This window comes from Neoarius graeffei, chromosome 6 (assembly GCF_027579695.1).
Source record: "Neoarius graeffei isolate fNeoGra1 chromosome 6, fNeoGra1.pri, whole genome shotgun sequence".
Lineage (NCBI taxonomy): Eukaryota > Metazoa > Chordata > Actinopteri > Siluriformes > Ariidae > Neoarius > Neoarius graeffei.
In genome coordinates, this window is record NC_083574.1 from 39,731,682 (window position 1) to 39,750,505 (window position 18,824).

General features: G+C 41.0%; 1 protein-coding gene across 5 annotated transcripts in view; it reads right to left on the reverse strand.

Annotated features, from left to right (window-relative positions):
• Positions 1-5,173: 5,173 nt before the first annotated feature.
• The window catches only part of sema3d (sema domain, immunoglobulin domain (Ig), short basic domain, secreted, (semaphorin) 3D), a 118,646-nt gene continuing 104,995 nt past the window's right edge, over positions 5,174-18,824 (reverse strand). For all 5 annotated transcript variants that reach the window (XM_060923633.1, XM_060923636.1, XM_060923635.1 and 2 more), the window contains one exon: positions 5,174-8,262. In XM_060923633.1, coding sequence (XP_060779616.1) covers positions 7,867-8,262 — 396 coding nt within the window. In that variant the 3' untranslated portion in view covers positions 5,174-7,866. The remainder of the gene's footprint in view (positions 8,263-18,824) is intronic.

Below are 18,824 nucleotides of genomic sequence, written 5' to 3' on the forward strand. Positions count from 1 at the left end.
CATACTTTTTTTCTTTCCATCATTCTGGTAGAGGTTGATCTTGGTTTCATCTGTCCAAAGAATGTTCTTCCAGAACTGTGCTGGCTTTTTTAGATGTTTTTTAGCAAAGTCCAATCTAGCCTTTTTATTCTTGAGGCTTATGAGTGGCTTGCACCGTGCAGTGAACCCTCTATATTTACTTTCACACAGTCTTCTCTTTATGGTAGATTTGGATATTGATATGCCTACCTCCTGGAGAGTGTTGTTCACTTGGTTGGCTGTTGTGAAGGGGTTTCTCTTCACCATGGAAATTATTCTGCGATCATCCACCACTGTTGTGTTCTGTGGGCGTCCAGGTCTTTTTGCATTGATGAGTTCACCAGTGCTTTCTTTCTTTCTCAGGATGTACCAAACTGTAGATTTTGCCACTCCTAATATTGTAGCAATTTCTCGGATGTTTTTTTCTGTTTTCGCAGCTTAAGGATGGCTTGTTTCACCTGCATGGAGAGCTCCTTTGACCGCATGTTTTCTTCACACCAAAATCTTCCAAATGCAAGCACCACACCTCAAATCAACTCCAGGCCTTTTATCTGCTTAATTGAGAATGACATAACGAAGGAATTGCCCACACCTGCCCATGAAATAGCCTTTGAGTCAATTGTCCAATTACTTTTGGTCCCTTTAAAAACAGGGTGGCACATGTTAAGGAGCTGAAAGTCCTAAACCCTTCATCCAATTTTAATGTGTATACCCTCAAATGAAAGCTGAAAGTCTGGACTTTATGTCCATGTCCATTATATAACTATAACCTGAATATGTTTCAGTAAACATGCAAAAAAAAAACAAAATTTGTGTCAGTGTCCAAATATATATGGACCTAACTGTATATGCATATGAATAATTGTATATAATATATATGCATAATATGCATAATTATGATATGGGTGTCTGTGTATGTATGGATATGTGTATAGTTATAGGTATGTGTATATGCATGTACTGTATATATGTATTGTATGTGTGTATATATGCATAACATAAGTATCTGTATATGATTTGATTTGGTCGATATTATACCATGTTGGTATGTCTTGGTATGTTGGTATGTTTTCTTTTTGTTTGTTGCTTTTGTTTTCTTTTGTACATATAGTTTATTATGGCGGAAAGTGATGTTTGATTAGCAGTGGTATAGAGAGTTAGGATTTGATGTTATTTACTTCTTCCTAATCCTTTCCGAACATTATTATGTTATTGCCTTGTGGCTACACAATTCTGTTTGTTTATGATGATGTTTTGTGTAGGTGCAATTGGTAATTAAGTGATCAATCTCATTAAATCAGTCTCATTAAATCATACCATTGAATCATTCTCATTGAATAATACTATTGAATCAGTCTCATTGAATCGTTTTCATTGAATCAGTCTCATTGAATCATACCATTAATTTTGGTGCTTAATAATAAATTACCAAACAGCTAAATTTTGGTATATTCCAAATAATTATGATCACTTACCGTATTACATAACCTATATGCACCTTGGAATTCTTTGAGGTTGGGTGACTTCAAGGAGTGTGGAAGCAACACAGACACAGTTTCAATAATTACTTGAATTTATTATCTCATCTCATCTCATTATCTCTAGCCGCTTTATCCTTCTACAGGGTCGCAGGAAGGCTGGAGCCTATCCCAGCTGACTATGGGCGAAAGGCGGGGTACACCCTGGACAAGTCACCAGGTCATCACAGGGCTGATACGTAGACACAGACAACCATTCACACTCACATTCACACCTACGGTCAATTTTAGAGTCACCAGTTAACCTAACCTGCATGTCTTTGGACTGTGGGGGAAACCGGAGCACCCGGAGGAAACCCACGCGGACACGGGGAGAACATGCAAACTCCACACAGAAAGGCCCTCGCCGGCCCCGGGGCTCGAACCCAGGACCTTCTTGCTGTGAGGCGACAGCGCTAACCACTACACCACCGTGCCACCCTGAATTTATTATAACAAAGATAAAATTGAATAATAGCAGTTGAAATCTTTATATACAAATATGATATATACTTGATGAGCGTGTGTGTGTGTGTGTGTGTGCGTGCGTGTGTGTTTTATCTGAGGTATGTGTGTCACCATGTGGAAAAGAATTAGCTCTGAGTTGCTAGCTAAGATGTGTTTGTGAGGCCTGTGTGTGTGGCCTGAACAAAAGAGTTAGCATGGATTGCTAATGAGACAAAAGAATTAGCCGTGTGGCTAGCTAAGATGTGCTTGTGAGGCCTGTGGCCACGTGTTTCTAAGTAACCAAGGACTAGCTGGTAGCTAACCCACTAGCTCATAACACTACTAAATCCACTGAAATCTTGATGAGGTCAAAATGTGTAATAAGGAAATTGAGGATGTTAGTAAGGAATAGAAGAAAGCATGCAAAACCTATCTATTAAACAATTGAGAGATCAAAACAAAATAGAACAATCAATTCAACACCGAGTGTCTACAGTGTACACAATTAAACCGTTCCTGAGTTTAATTCACACTCCTTAATAAAAGCTAATTCCTAAGACTAGTTTTTCTCTGCCCAAATGCCAATCTTACTTCAGTATCTCGCCTCTAGCAAGATTATGAAGAGATGTTCCGAGACCTTTGGAGTTTCACCGTTGTGAAGCACGTGAGTCGCTTCTGTCGAAAGCAGAGGATTTCTTGGTCCGACGCGTGTTCGCTCGTGATGAAAAGAGGGTCTCTGATCAGAATAATATGTACAGTGCTTTAATTAGAAGGAATTCCGGTCGCTTCTAACTTTTAAATAAACTTTGGGCAGCAGTTTTATAACGTTACTCATAATACAAATAAAAACCAGTTGTAACTCATCTGAGTTAGATCGCGCAATTTTGGATTTTTACCGTGGCCAGGGGTAAACAAAGAAATTGCACTGAATCGTGGATCTTGCAAGAAAGACGAAAAGAAAAGACGTCTTTATCTGGTTTTCTGGGGCAGGGTATTTCTTTGTGTCCAGGTGGCTTGAAGTCCAGACGAGAGAGAGAGAGAGACGGAAGCATTGTTCCGTTACTTATGCCTTCCTGGAGGATGTGACATTGGTGATCCCGCCCAGGCGTGACGTAGGTCAACGCGGAAGTTGGCTGATGGGAAATGTAGTTTCTTAAAGGGACTGTACCTACATTTGATTATTGCATTTTTTATTTTATTTTTTTTATAACTTTCTTATTTACTGTTCAGAATAAAGCGATCAATCAATCAAATTTCGAAGACAATTATTCATATTATTATTTTGTGCCAAATTAATATAAATAAGGAATAATGTTATTGATTGTTTTTCCAATAACAGGATGTCCTGATGTGTTTTTATTCCTCTTATACTATAGTTATACAGTATTTACTATTAATAGTTATATTCACTATTGTGGAATGTCCTTGAGACAAGTTCCTGATAAGGTAGTCCACTGTGCTTTTATTGTGACATGTCTTTGTTTTCACTTCCTGGTCCTCTCTCCACCCATTTTGCCATTGTATCCAGCTATTTTGTGTTAGTTTGTAATTAGTTTGTTTATTTATATACTCTTGTGTCTTTGTCCCAGTGCACAGTCTTATCGGGTATGTTTTGTATTGTTAAATTCTAAGCCATGGTTTCTTGAGTCATGTTCATTCTGGTTTTGACTCTTGCCCATGTTTTGCTTTTGATCATGGATTATCCATGTTTGTTTCTGCCGGCTTAGTATAATGACAATGATTATCAGATTTGTCTAAATAAACATTACACTTACTATGAATACTTACATCCTCCCTCCAATATTACAGTTCCCAAGAAACCAGATAGCACCAAGTCATCTGTCCTGAAGACTTTTCTGCGGCGGACACTTGCCATTACAAAATGCTGACACTGGAGACTGTTTACTGTCAGGCTTTGATTATGTAGAGCGTCTACCATACAAGCACTACTGTCCAAGATACTGCTGTTGTTGAAACACATTCTGACCAATGGGATTTAAAGGAGAACTGAAGTCATTTTTAAACTTGCTTTATTTCTTAATTAATATGTTATTCAATTATGTTTTCAGTTTTAGTAACCTTATATCGTGACTCGTATTGGCAACTAATTGCAATTAAATATTATACTTATCGGCCTATTCGTTTTTTAGCCATGTTGGATTTAGTTTGTTTGTTCGACGGCAGGCGTCGCTTATCCGCGCGATCTTCATGAGACTTGTGCGAGACTTCGAAACATGAAGTGTCAGCCAGGTGTCAGTGCCGCCATTTTGAAAACTGTTTTCCAAACGAAGTATTGCACAAAAACGAGTTTAAATGATGATTACTGCCTACTTTTTTCAAACTTTCCTGATTGCTATCAAAACAAACAAAACTTCCGGCTTGATTATGTCTGCATTCGAAAGAGGACGTGTGCATCTTTTGACGACGTTGGCAGATGTCGGTCACTTTGATTTCCGCTGTACGCTTTACTTCCGTCCTACGATGTCTCGCACAGGTCTCAACGAATCTAGTTTATGACCATTGCTTTGACATATGGACTGATATGTTACAGAGCATATTTCAAATGCTCATAACTTGCCATAGCAGTGACAAAATAGCTGTCAAAAATTCATTCCGATATTTAATAAAATGAGATAAATAGAATTTTGATGATAAACAATTTCCCTTCAGTTCTCCTTTATGAATTCAACAGCACCATGTTATAATTACAGATATTGCCTGTATTGTGTAGGTGCATGAATGACTTGTTAAACTTGACCCCCTTTATAGGTCAACAGAAGCAAAACCAACTGAGAGTGAGAAGTGAGTCCTGATATGGACAGAGTCTCAACCTTGAACACATACTACACACAGAGTGTGTGCTAAAGGGTAATGTGAGGTCAGTCTGTGAAGAATGATGGATGGCAGTGAGGTTCACCCGCTCCCTCTAATCTCATCTCCGTGCGTTTGACTGCTCTTCCAACTGACCAGACTGGCGGCATTTCTCAATCACAAGAGCTGAAGAGCATGACTTTAGTGTCGAGTGCCAGCCATGGCACTGGGTGTTTGTGTCTATGTGCATTTTTCCACTTTAAAAAAAAAAAGAAAGAAATAATACTAAGAAGGGGCAAAAGAATCAGATTTAAGAGGAAGAAAAAAATAGATTGATGATCTTTCAAGTATTTGGCAGAAAATATCTGGAGTCAGAAAACTTCAAAAGAAAGAGTTTATTCCAACTGTGTTGTAATTATAAATATACTGTAAACAAACTAGCTATAAAAGACACAATGGAAATATACAGAAATATGATACTTTTTTCTACCAAACCTTTATAATGTTGCTTATCATATTAGGTTGTATTCAGACAGTCAGGCAGTCAAGTCCATTTTTTTTTGTGTTTACACAGGAAAATTTTCTGCAGTCTGATAAGCAAAAGCACATGAACCATGTATTTTTCCAATCAGATTCAGGCCACATTTGTAAGTACTTTCAAATGGAATTAAAATTTCAGATAAAATGTTTTGAATATGCACATCCGATTAACCCGTCCAAAGTTGAAATTTCTTTTCGTCATTCATCTTCAGTAAGCGCTTTATCCTGGTCAGGATCACAATAGATTTGGAGCCTGTTCCAGGAATGCTAGATGAGAATACACCCTGGGTGGGATCAGTTCATAACAATACATGCCATTTATTTATTTATTAGGGGCAATTTAGCATAGCCAATCCACCCACCAGTATGTTTTTTAGAGCAAACTGGAGAGACCTGAGGAAAACCACAAGGACGTGGGAGAAACACTTGAAACTCCAGACAGACAGACAGTAACCTGAGTTCAGGATCAAACCAGGGACATTGGAGCAGTGAGAGAGGAAACACTACCTATTGTGCCACTGTGCCGTCCTGTCTAGTCTAAGCAAAAAAAAAAAAAATCAGATTTAATCACTTTTGCAGTGATGTGGTGGTTCGCACTGTTGCCTCACAGCAAGAAAATAATGTGTTTGAACCTCGTGGTCAATAATGGGGTCTTTCTGTGTGGAGTCTGCATGCACTTCCTGTGCCTGCATGGGTTTCTTCCCACAGTCCAAAGACATGTGGATTAAATCAGCTGGCTGATCTAAATTGCTGGGTTTCAGTCACGTGACTTTTCTTAGCGGTTTTAGCAGAAGTGAAATAGCTGGTGGTCGAAACAGCTGCTGTAGTGCAAACAACTAGCGATAACTTATCAGAGTACGCTCGTAATCTAGAAGCCACTGCTCGCGTTAGATATATTCAGAAGATTGTTATGTGCAATGGAATCGACCCCTACAGTCTGGGAAAGAAGAATTTGTCATACGATCTCGAAAACTACCCTTCAGTCGAGTTCCCCGACATCTCGAACTATCTGGTGTTGCAGACGTCCTTCTACACCGCAAAACAGATGAAAGTGTGGAAGAGTATGGAGGCTTATAACTTTTTTGTATGTGGCTGGGTAAAGGACCTTGCTATCAAGTCGCTGCTGAATGAATTCTGTATTGTTTTTGCCTGTCTATGTTTTTTTAAAAGCTTTTCTTTCACGTCTTCACAACGAAGCGCTGCAAGTTGAAGTGTAAACAAACAACAGTTCGCTTGATTCTCACTTGTGTTGGCTCTTATCTCTCAGGTAAATCATTCACAAAGATCATCAGAAACCCCTTTAAAGACCTGGAGCTTAGTTAAACAAGACGGAGAAGTGATCATGGCGCATTGTAACTGTATGGCCGGGGAAGAATTTTGTCGCGACCTTCATGCATACGGACTTTGTGAGGAGTGAGGACTGAACAAAGAAACAGCTGGGGACTTTAGCGCTTCGTGACTAAAAAAAAGTACCGTAAAATAACGACACATAGCAAGAAAAGTACTTGGAAAACACTAAGGACGTAGCTGAGAAGGAGAAACAAACCTTTCACCAAGTGATCGCTGTAAACTCGAACATGCTTCGACTCGGCTCCCTTCGATTTCAGTGAGAGGTTCAAAAGCCGCCTTTCTCGACGTCTTTTTGTGAAATCCTGTGTTCGTTCACCCTTTTTTATTAGTTCATGAGGAACCCTGAAGAAACTTTTATCAGTTTCATGGTTTGATTGATTTGAACAACCTAAAACAACGCAAGCGTAAAGCATTTTTCATGCGAGCGATGCACCTTCTCCGTACAAACGCTTTGTCAACTGAGCTTTGGTAGACCACCAGCTAAAGTTTTAAATAACTAATGAGGCGGATGTGACGTCACGTGAAACCCAGCAACTGCCCATAGGTGTGAGTGTGAGTGGTTGTTCGTTTCTATTGGCAAACACACCACCCCCACCCCTGGGGGTACCCTGCCTCTTCTCCGAAGGCAGCTGAGAGTGGCTCCAGCTTCCCTTGTGACCGTGAAGGATAACTGGTACAGATAATGGATGACTGGATTTGCCCTGATGTGTGAACACTGCCATAATCTGAAAACAATTCAGTCAGCAATTCTACTGCATGCACAATCTGCTGTACAAAACATATATTTACAGTCATTCAACATGAATGCATTTTTCATTCCTGGTTACATTTTAAAGCATTGTGTTTGGGAATCCTCTTGCTTCTCTGGAGATGTAGTGAACTTACTAGATAGGTCCATGAGCGGAACATTTCTGCTGTAGGTCTGCAAGTGGAACCTATTCTTCTCTGACACAGCTGTTGTAGATTTGGCAATTTCATACTTGAGTGTCTCTTTGTTGTGCCCTGATGGCAGGTCGAGATACTGCTTCTACACCCTGACAGCCAGAGCGCCCGTTCTAAGAGGATCTGTTTCACCCCTTAAATAGTTGAAATAGATTAGATTTGGGCCATGGACATTGATCCACAGACCAATGCTGTTATATTATCCCTCCCTCCCCTATCTGCTCTTCCAAGTACCGTTCACTCAGATGGCGGCCCCCTGGTGGTGCCGTCGGTTCCTGCTCTTACGGAGCTCCTGGACGTGTTTCCACTTAGCTTTCTGCCTCTGCTTTTTCTCCTTATGCCATAACACTTCACAGTACTCCTCCAGAGAAGGTGTGCTCCTAGAACGTACATAATCCTTATAACTGTGCCGCAACTCAGACGTCATGTCCTGAATGGAGTGATCAGGGGGTCTGTTGGAGGCTGAGTGGTGCCCGGGAAGGTGGCTGCGCTCTAGTACTCTAAGCGAGAGGTGGAGGAGTGTGCGGGTGAAGCTGTGCTCCTGAGCTGTGCACATGTATAAACCAATATCACTACGCTGCACCCAGCGAATTAGTAAACCTCGCTCTGTTACCAATACCCGCTCATCCTCTTTGATCTGTAACACACAAACATACATATATATATATATATAAATATACATGGACACATGGACATAAATATACAGTATATATTATTCAGTACAATCAAGACATTACATCCTTTGCATGGTTTTCAGTCAAGGCGCTAAACATTATTAACATCTCCCCCTCAACAACATACAAACCACAAAAAGACGCAGCATTACTGCTTTCCAACAGAGTTTTAAAATCTCATTCTTTGCAATAATTAGGTGTCACCTCCCACTGCAGATGGAGAATTCACATGTCACCTGTAGAGTTCCTAGCCATAAATCATTCTGATAGTTTGTGCACAGCCATGCCGAGGGGAGCGGTGCACAGCATGACTCCCACCCTCCTCCAAACACGGGGCAAAGGTCACTCTTTCACCTTTAGGTTCAGTTTCCTGCTGACCTCTAATTACTGCATGTGATTGGTCATTACAGTCTTATTAGATACATCAGGAAAACTGACTCTATATTAAAGGAGAACTGAAGGCAAATTTTTTCATGATCAAAATTCTATTTATCTCATGTTATTAAATATCGGAATGCATTTTTGATCGCTGTTTTGTCGCTGCTATAGCAAGTTATGAGCGTTGGAAATACAGTATGCTCTGTAATATATCAGTCCATATGTCAAAGCAATGGCCGTAAACGAGATTTGTTGAGACCTGTACGAGACATCGTAGGACGGAAGTAAAACATACAGCGGAAATCAAAGTGACCGACATCTGCCAACGTTGTCAAAAGACGCGCGCGCCCTCTTTCGAATGCTGACGTAATCAAGCCGGACGTTTTGTTTGTTTTGATAGCAATCAGAAAAGTTTGAAAAAAGTAGGTGGTAATCGTCATTGAAACTCATTTTTGTCCAATATTTCAACAGTTTTCAAAATGGCGGCACTGACACCTGGCTGACACGTCACGTTTCGAAGTCTCGCACAAGTCTCGTGAAGATCGCGCGGATAAGCGACGCCTGCCGTCGACCAAACGAACTAAATTCAACACGGCTAAAAACCGAATAGGCTGATAAGTATCATATTTAATTGCAATTAGTTGCCAATACGAGTCACGATATAAGGTTACTAAAACCGAAAACGTAATTGAATAACACGTTAATTAAGAAATAAAGCAAGTTTAACAATGACTTCTGTTCTCCTTTAATGATAGTGGAGAGAGAGAGAGAGATGCATCCTTCAGAATGATTACTCGGCCTCTGTGTGTGTGTGTGTGTGTGTGTGTGTGTGTGTGGTGTGTGGAAAACGAGTAGGTCTGATCTATGTTCAAGGTGCGTGTTCACGTCTTTGGTGGCCACTGACACAGGAAGTTCACTCTGTGTGCATGTAAAGGTCATCCCTGGGAAGGCTATGAGAAGATGCAGCATGTTCCAGTAATAAAGACACAATGACACGGTCAAAGAGAAGGCTGTCTAAAGCATGCTAACAACTGTCTCCTTACTGTCATGCCATCTATCAACTGCTGCCTCCTTCTAGACCTTTCTCAAAAAAAAAAACCTCGATTCCTTTATCTGAGAAGAAGCTCTCGCCAGTGTTTATATGCCTGCCAGTTCTTCATTCACGTCCTGCGGTTGTCAAGAGCTAAAACAATGCAGCTGTGCTTGAGAGAAATGAGGGGGCTTCAAAGCATACCAACTCCTTTTTAAACAAGTGCACACTCACTCATACACACACAGACACATATGTGCAGTGCACACACAAAAACTCACACTCAGGTAGGTTTTACTATACCTCGGACACAAGTTGGAGTTGAACAATGTTTATGACAGGAAGAATTAAAATCTCTGAATGGAAGACTGGATCAATAGATTGAGCCAAATAAGAGTTTAAGCTCTGGCTTTGTGTCCTGTGATGCCTGTGACTAAACCACAAACAGCCTGAGGCATGTAAGGATGAAATGTGTGTGTGTATACGTCATGGTGATGTCACGGTGTCTGTGTGTAATTAGGCCATGTGTCAGATGTATGTCATATCTGATACTGAAGGTTGAGATTGAGGCATTGGATCAACTTCTCTGTGTAAAAGCAGAGCCAGGTCACAGTTAATGGTGTGGAAGAGGCCTCAGACTGTTTCATGTGCTGAGGGAGGACAGCATGGCCTTCTGCTCAGAATCAGTCAACAATGCAAGACATAAAGCCTTCTGGGAAATCAGTTCAACAGAACATACAGAAATCCAGAGCAGGACACGCACTGTAAAAAAAATCCAACTCGGAAATTAGTTGCCTTAACTCATCTCATCTCATTATCTCTAGCCGCTTTATCCTTCTACAGGGTCGCAGGCAAGCTGGAGCCTATCCCAGCTGACTACGGGCGAAAGGCGGGGTACACCCTGGACAAGTCGCCAGGTCATCACAGGGCTGACACATTGACACAGACAACCATTCACACTCACGGTCAATTTAGAGCCACCAGTTAACCTAACCTGCATGTCTTTGGACTGTGGGGGAAACCGGAGCACCCGGAGGAAACCCACGCGGACACGGGGAGAACATGCAAACTCCACACAGAAAGGCCCTCGCCGGCCCCGGGGCTCGAACCCAGGACCTTCTTGCTGTGAGGCGACAGCGCTAACCACTACACCACCGTGCCGCCCTGCCTTAACTCAAATAACTAATTAACAAAGAAACTTAAATGTCATGGAAGTTGCCGTAACTCACAAATGTGTTTTGCATGTCTGTTTTAAGTCAATGTTGAGAAAAATTGAGCTTGAAAGTCTGGAAAAATAAAATATGTACGTAAATTGCAGCAACGTCTTGGCCAGAAATATGACTGAGCATGTAGGAGGCAACGTCCAAGGGGTCAGAAGAGCAATGAATCCACCGCAGCGCCATTGCAATTGCAATCCACACCTTTTTAACCATGATATTTTTTAACCATATTAACATGCCATTGTTGTGTGTTATGCCTGATGTCAAGAGACTCGTCTCTGTGAGCCTACCACACAGATTTAATACTTGTGTCATTTTTAGGGCATACCTAACAACCTGTGTTTTCTTTCTCTCTCTTTCTCCCCCCCCCCCCCCCCCCATCTGTCCCTCTGGGTTACATGTTGGTCCTGGGATTGAGATGCTGGCCTCTTCTGCCCCTCGGACTTGCTTGATCCATCCTGGTGCCCTGTGTCTGGTCGGAGTTTTATCGCATCGCTCCTGTGGAGGACGGCCCCATGAGGACAGTTGAGGGTTATACCTGGAGGACGCTCTGGACTCTTACAGTAACGCTTTTATGGCTGAGGACTACATTTGACTTGCTAACTTTAGGACTGCAGTTGTCATGAACAGTTTTGCACTCAAGTTTCCATCAATGAAGAGTTTATAACATCAATTAAACTGTCTTCATGTTAAAACTGTTAATGTTATAGTCATGCTGTCTGTTGTTGCCCAAATGAGGATGGGTTCCCTTTTGAGTCTGGTTCCTCTCGAGGTTTCTTCCTCATGTCGTCTGAGGGAGTTTTTCCTTGCCACCGTCGCCACAGGCGTGCTCATTGGGGATAGATTAGGGACAAAATTAGCTCATGTTTTAAGTCGTTCAAATTCTGTAAAGCTGCTTTGCGACAAGGTTTATTGTTAAAAGCGCTATACTAATAAACTTGACTTGACTTGACTTGAGTCTTGTAACTTCGTTGGTGAGTGGAAGTGTCTGTTCAAGAATCTTTGCTCTGTCGTCTGATATGGTTGAAGTACTTTAAGTGTCTCTACCCAAGACAATATACCAACGAAAGCAGTTGTTTTTGTAAAGACCAACGGGAGGTTTTCTGAGAAGCAGTCGATTTAATTAAGCTGGTATAGGCACGCTAGCTTCACCCATGCATTCAACTGTGTTTGCTGTGGGCTGTCGAGCACGTTTGCTAGTTTAACCAACTGTTAGCCCTTATATTGTGCGTTCAGCTTTGTCTAACTATTTAGCACACGTTCAACAGCTAAAACACGCCACAAAAGTGTTGTCTCTCCACATGTGTTACCCAATGTTCGCTTGGAGTAACTGGTTTGTCCTTAAAATTTTACCGAGAGATTTCAGTGCACATAAGAGGTGAATTTAAGTAGGCTAGCCTATAGAAACACGTGTCATGTGTTGGCTGGTTAGTCCAAGAAAGTTACACCAGAGCTAAAACACCATTTTGTCAGTGAGCTCAATTTAAATGTGTTGCATGGATGTGATTCGGACTAATTGCGCCTTTTGCTTTTGTAATACATTTTATACATTGTAAATAGACTTTGTGGTTGCCCTATATGCATGTTACGTTCGTCAGTTTAGATGTTTCATGGTACCTAACATTACTTGTAAGCCTCATTCTCTCTCTCTCTCTCTCTCTCTCTCTCTCTCTCTCTCTCACTGATTTAGATGACCACATACACACAGTACCTACACACACCCTTTGAAGGACAGTGCCTTCAACGAATACTTCAGTCTTTTCATATTAGTCTCTATTTACTGCCTCTGTAGTGTATCATGCATTAAAGTGAACATGAGCTTTGACACATTTCCTAGTACTTTCCTAGTACTCAAATATAACCACAGATTTTGAAGCACCGATGTTGGGCAGTCGATAAGTGTTCATGTGAAGTGTGTATTTTTTGTACAACGCTTTCACAAACTCAATTATTAGCTCATCCAGCCGACAGGCGATGAGCGCATGTTCAATTCTCCATTCTGATTGGTCAGACTGGTCAAGTTGCTCTCATGCTAATGTCACATCATTTCTATAGACACGATAAGCTGCATTTTATTTCATTTTTTAAATTTCTTCTTACCTTCAGGAAGAAAAGGAAAAAAGAGAGAGAGAGACTCCTTACAGCTATTATAAAGTGCACTATAATAGGAACTAACTTGTTTTGCAGACAATCCATAACAGGAAAAGCATCTACAGTGTAAATGAATGAAAATTATGACATCCTGTTCATTAACAAATAAAAATTATCTTGTTGGCTGTGTTATGAGAGAAATAAAACACTTCAGGCTGTGCTGTTATTGAAAAATATTCAAGTTTTGGATGAAAACTGCCTCACACCACACCATCATTGATTATTAGCTCATCCGGCCGACAGGTGATGAGCTCATGCCATCGTGTGTTGTCTGTCATCCGTCCGGCGTCGTCCACATTTCACGAAAATCGCTTCTTCTCTCTCAATTCTTCACCGATTTTTATTCTTTTTGGCAGGAAGGTAGGTCTGCCTGGGGTGCATATAGCTTCTATGCAAATTTGCATAATTGTAATTAATAATGAAGATATGGAGTAATTAAGTCCTAATGAGCAGTTTCCACACAAATCGCTTCTTCTCCCTCAATTCTTCACTGATTTTTATTCTTTTTGGCATGAAGGTAGGGGGACCTAGGGTGCATATACTCTAACTTCTACCCAGATTTGCTTCATTAGAATTATTATTGAAGTTATGGACTAATTAAGCCTTAATGAGCAGTTCAGCAAAAAATTGCTTCTTCTCAGTCAATTCCTCACCGTTCTGGATTCTTTCTGGCAAATAGGTCGGTATTCCTAGGGTGTATATAGCTTCTATATATAGCTTGTATATAGTGTATATAGCTTGCAACATTTATTGTGCAAGGTGGCCCACTTTAGATCGTTCCTTCTGGACTAGACAGGGCCGGAGTTAGCTACACCGTCATTGGCGGTCTCGTTCATATTTACACTCTCAATCTGTCAATCATACGATTGCATGTACATATCACAGAACCTTCGGGCAAGCTTAACATACAAAAGGTCAAATATAATGCTTGCATATGAATCTGCGTTCTACACTCACATATTTTAAATGTTTACTGATGGAATTCATTGGCTGCCCTGAAGACATCCAACCCAAGTGAGTGGGTTTTCTGTTCATGCACAGAAATGTATGAAAAAAATTTTTGTTTGCCCTAACTGCCCACACGCTACAGATGTGGTTTATGGAGATTACATAGCACGGTTGGAGTATTCCTTAAAAACCCATGAGACACTCCACAACTCCTGTCTCTCAAAACAACACCCTGAAGGCTGCCGAGTTTCAGTGCTGTGGGAGGAAAACATGCTGTTTTAGGGATGGCATGCTGCAATCTGTATCTGTTTAGTTTGGATAAACATTCACACCAACATACACACACACACATGTGATATTCACACACGATATTCACACCAACACTAAGGACGAGTTCCTTTCTCATCCCTCAGTATGGTTCTTTACGAGGTGAGGTGCTGGGTCATATTTTAGGATTGCACTGCAGGTGTAAAGTATGTGAATGTTTGTGTGTGTGTGTGTGTGTGTGTGTGTGTGTGTGTGTGTGTGTGTGTGTGTGTGTGTGTGTGTGTGCGCATGAGAGTGTATTGCAGGTGCTCTGAGCGGCTGCGTCATCCAGCATCTGTTTTTCTGGAAAGGACATATAAAGAGAGAGAGTCATAAGAAGAAGAGTGTGATAAAAGAAAAAGTGGAAAGTATAACCAAAGCTAAAACTGGGCTCTTCTGTTTACTCACAGAGCGACTTTAACCAGCTTTCTGAGCAACATATAGCACTAGACCCCCCCAAAAAAAGGTTAGGCAAAGTCTGATACACACACACACACACGCACAATGCATGCATGAGTGTTCTGGCTGTTCAGGAGTGATTAAGTACAGTAGTGATGGATCAATACAAGAATGCTGCTGATATAACGCTCAGAGGAGTTAGTCCAGGGTCTATCCATTCATCATAACACACAAGCACTCACAAAAACACCCACACGGTGCACAAGGTCAAATCCTCCTTCATATCCGCAGTGTGAACCACTCTCAGAGAAACAGAGGAGGTGAGGATATGTGGGTGATGAGGGTGTTGGATTAGTAGCGGCAGTGCATATATGAGGGAGAATAAGGGCAATGGAATATTTTCAAATGTCCAGAGCAAAAATGGCTTTAGGGGATAGATGGAGAAATGTGAGAGTCTCGAGAAGCTGAAGAAATACTACAATCTCGAGATGAGGTAGGGTCAGGTTCAAAAAGTGAGAGAAAATGGTGAGTAGATGACAGAAATGGAATCTGCTAGCTCCCTTTCTCCATCCTTATCATGTTATCTGCTAATCCCCCGATCCATTATTTTACTGTTCCTTCTTCCACTGCATTTTCATGAATAAAAAATAGCACAACCATTAAAATATGATCAGCAATAACATCTATCTTCTTTATGGAGAATGACAAGAAAAGATGGTTATCTGCAGAATTGAAGGAGCTTCGGTTAATGTTCAGAACACTCATGATAATGGGGGAAAAATGTGATATCAGTGGCTTTGACTGTGGCATGGTTCTTGGTGCCAGATGTGCTGGCTTGAGTCTTTCAGAAACTGCAGAATCTGAGGCTACAGTGGTACAGGCTCAGCAAAACTGAAAAGTTGAAGATTGGAAAAACATTTTTTTTTTTTTTACCAGTTGTCTTTTTCCAACAGTCATTTTACTGATGCCACATGGTTGGCTGGCTGATTGAATAACTGCATGAATGACCAGGTGTACTGGTGTTCCTTAAAACATGATCGATAAGCATACATTATCCAATAATATATATTCAACTAAAATTAAGACATTTAGACTTATACACCAGGGGCAGCACAGTGTAGTGGTTAGCACTGTCGCTTCACAGCAAGAAGGTTCTGGGTTCGAGACCTGGCCTTTCTGTGTGGAGTTTGCATGTTCTCCCCGTATCTGCATGGGTTTCCTCCACAGTCCAAAGACATGCAGGTTAGGTTAACTGGTGGCTCTAAATTGACCGTAGGTGTGAATGTGAGTGTGAATAGTTGTGTGTCTCTGTGTCAGCCCAGTGATGATCTGGCAACTTGTCCAGGATGTACCCCATCTCTCACCCATAGTCAGCTGGGATAGGCTCCAGCTTGCCTGCGACCCTGCACAGGATAAGCGGTTATGGATGATGGATGGATGGACTTGTACACCACCATTCTGAACAATTATATTGTATGGCATAAAAGCAAAGTTTTGTTTTATTGAACACTACGTGTACAAAGAGTAAAAGAAGACTTGTTTGACCATATTATTACTTTCCACTTCGTAATTTGGACTCCATCCATCCATTATCTGTAGCCGCTTTATCCTGTTCTACAGGGTCGCAGGCAAGCTGGAGCCTATCCCAGCTGACTACGGGCGAAAGGCGGGGTACACCCTAGACAAGTCGCCAGGTCATCACAGGGCTGACACATAGACACAGACAACCATTCACACTCACATTCACACCTATGGTCAATTTAGAGTCACCAGTTAACCTAACCTGCATGTCTTTGGACTGTGGGGGAAACCGGAGCACCCGGAGGAAACCCACACAGACACGGGGAGAACATGCAAACTCCACATAGAAAGGCCCTTACCAGCCGCTGGGCTCGAACCCAGGACCTTCTAGCTGTGAGGCAACGGTGCTAACCACTACACCACCGTGCTGCCCATAATTTGGACTTATGATAATGTATTTTATTCTGTCCACATTCACTGGATATGAGCAATCGCATGCTCTGATTGGCTACTCTACTACTAGACTATCAGCTTATATACTGTGTTGCTGAACCAACCGAGGATGAAATAAAAACTCTACTCGAAAACAAAACCCCCAAAAAATAAAAAAGCAACAAAGTATGGAATAAAATTATTTGATTGTAAGAACATATCTTTTTTTTTTTCCAAGAATTATCATTATAGCATTTTTCACAAACTGCTTCTGTCATTTCACTGCTTTGTTTACAGTCTAAGTGGAAATGATTTTGTCTGGCATTTTGTATAAAGTTTTTATTTATCAAATTTGCAAAAAATAACAATAAAAATGCTCTGTTTCTCAAAGTTCAGTAAACGTGGATAGAATAAAACAGTTATTCCACTCAATCCCATCGTACATGGCTTATAGCCAACTCAGCGCTACGGACCTCGTCGACGATCAGCTCATGTACGACTCGATTTTGTGGAATAACTGTTAAGTGTACTCTTGCTGATATAGGTACTTCAGTTATTTTCATTTGCAGTTTCTGATATTCATTTCCTTGCAATGTAAACTAATCCCTTTTACTGATGAGGTCCATACCATATTATTGTTATATCAGCAGTGAATTTTAGAACGTGGGATATATATTATATTAGCATGATTCAGATGTTGAAATATGCTAAACCCTGCAGACTCAAGCATGTGTTATGATTAAGAAAGTGTTAGTCAAATACACAGCAGCATGTGTTTTCTATAGTCCCACTACGTATGGGCAGAATGAGAGCAAGTGTAGGCATGTTTACGACCTGGATTAGGACCGTCTTAAAGCATCGACTGCACATGTTGAACTTCTTTCTTGCACCACAATGTTCCTCAGAAAGAGCACAAAATTTTAAATGAGAGGACAAGCTTATCTGTCTGTTTCCTCATTGCTCCCAGCATCTCTCAGGTGGAGCCAGGTTATGATCAAGCTGTGTGTATCATTCAAGGGGGAAGCAGACACAGCACCTGTGACACTTACATGACAAGTCTCTCTTCCAGCAGTTCTCCTCTCAGTGGTGGTATGTAAAGAGTGAGAGCCCTAAGGACTTGCCATAATTCTCCTGAACAAGGATTTTTCAGACATCTCACCTATGGAACCTGTCTGACATTTAATGAGAATGCTTGCATTTAAAAGATGCACAACGTAGGATTTAGGGAGATCTATTCGCAGAAATGGAATATAGTATGGAATATAGCATTCATAAGTATGTTTTCATTAGTGTATACAGTAAATACCTGTAACTATGAATTGTTGTGTTCTCAGCTTAGAATGAGCCATGGGCTTTTCTACGGAGCCCACCATGTTGCGCTGCCATGTTTCTACAGTAGCCCAGAACGGACAAACCTCTCGAAAGCACCTTTCGGCATTTTTACAAATGGCAGCGTGAATCCAGAAGGAAACACCGGAAGGAAGATGAAGATTCAGAAAGCAAAACAAAGAAAAAGAAAGAAGAGGCACTTCCTGGTGCTGGCTAACATGTTTGAGAACCCAAATTTTGGAAAGTGAAGGATCATACTTTTTATTTAGCATGAATGTAAGTTCTTGGAAGTATGCTGCAGGCACCTGATGGCCACCGTATGTTCTAATACAAGCTTGGAAAGGGAGGGGTAAGAGAGGGGCATTCAGTTGCTTGCAATCTGTGAGCTCGCCATCACTAAGTGCCACTAGATCCTACATAGTAGACCTTTAACAGCTGTTTTCACTGTAATTTTGTATAATAACTGCGAATGTTTTATTGTATGTACACTGCATATTGTGTATTTTGTGTAAAAAGTATTGTGTACACTGTCAGAAATAAGGGTATAGTAAGAGTCCATTTCTGTCCATCTACCAGTACACCGATGGACCCCCGAGGGCTCATTATTGGACTTCAAGGTAACTATGTGTACTTTTTTAGGGCCATAAAGGTACATATATGTTCACAATCAGTATATAAAAAGGTACAAATAAGTACCTTTGAGGATACTGCTCCAGTAACAAGCCGTTGTACCCCTAAAGGTGTGTATACTAGTATACACAGTAATAATTTTTAAAGTACTGCTTCCTATATAATATACTGTACATCTCAG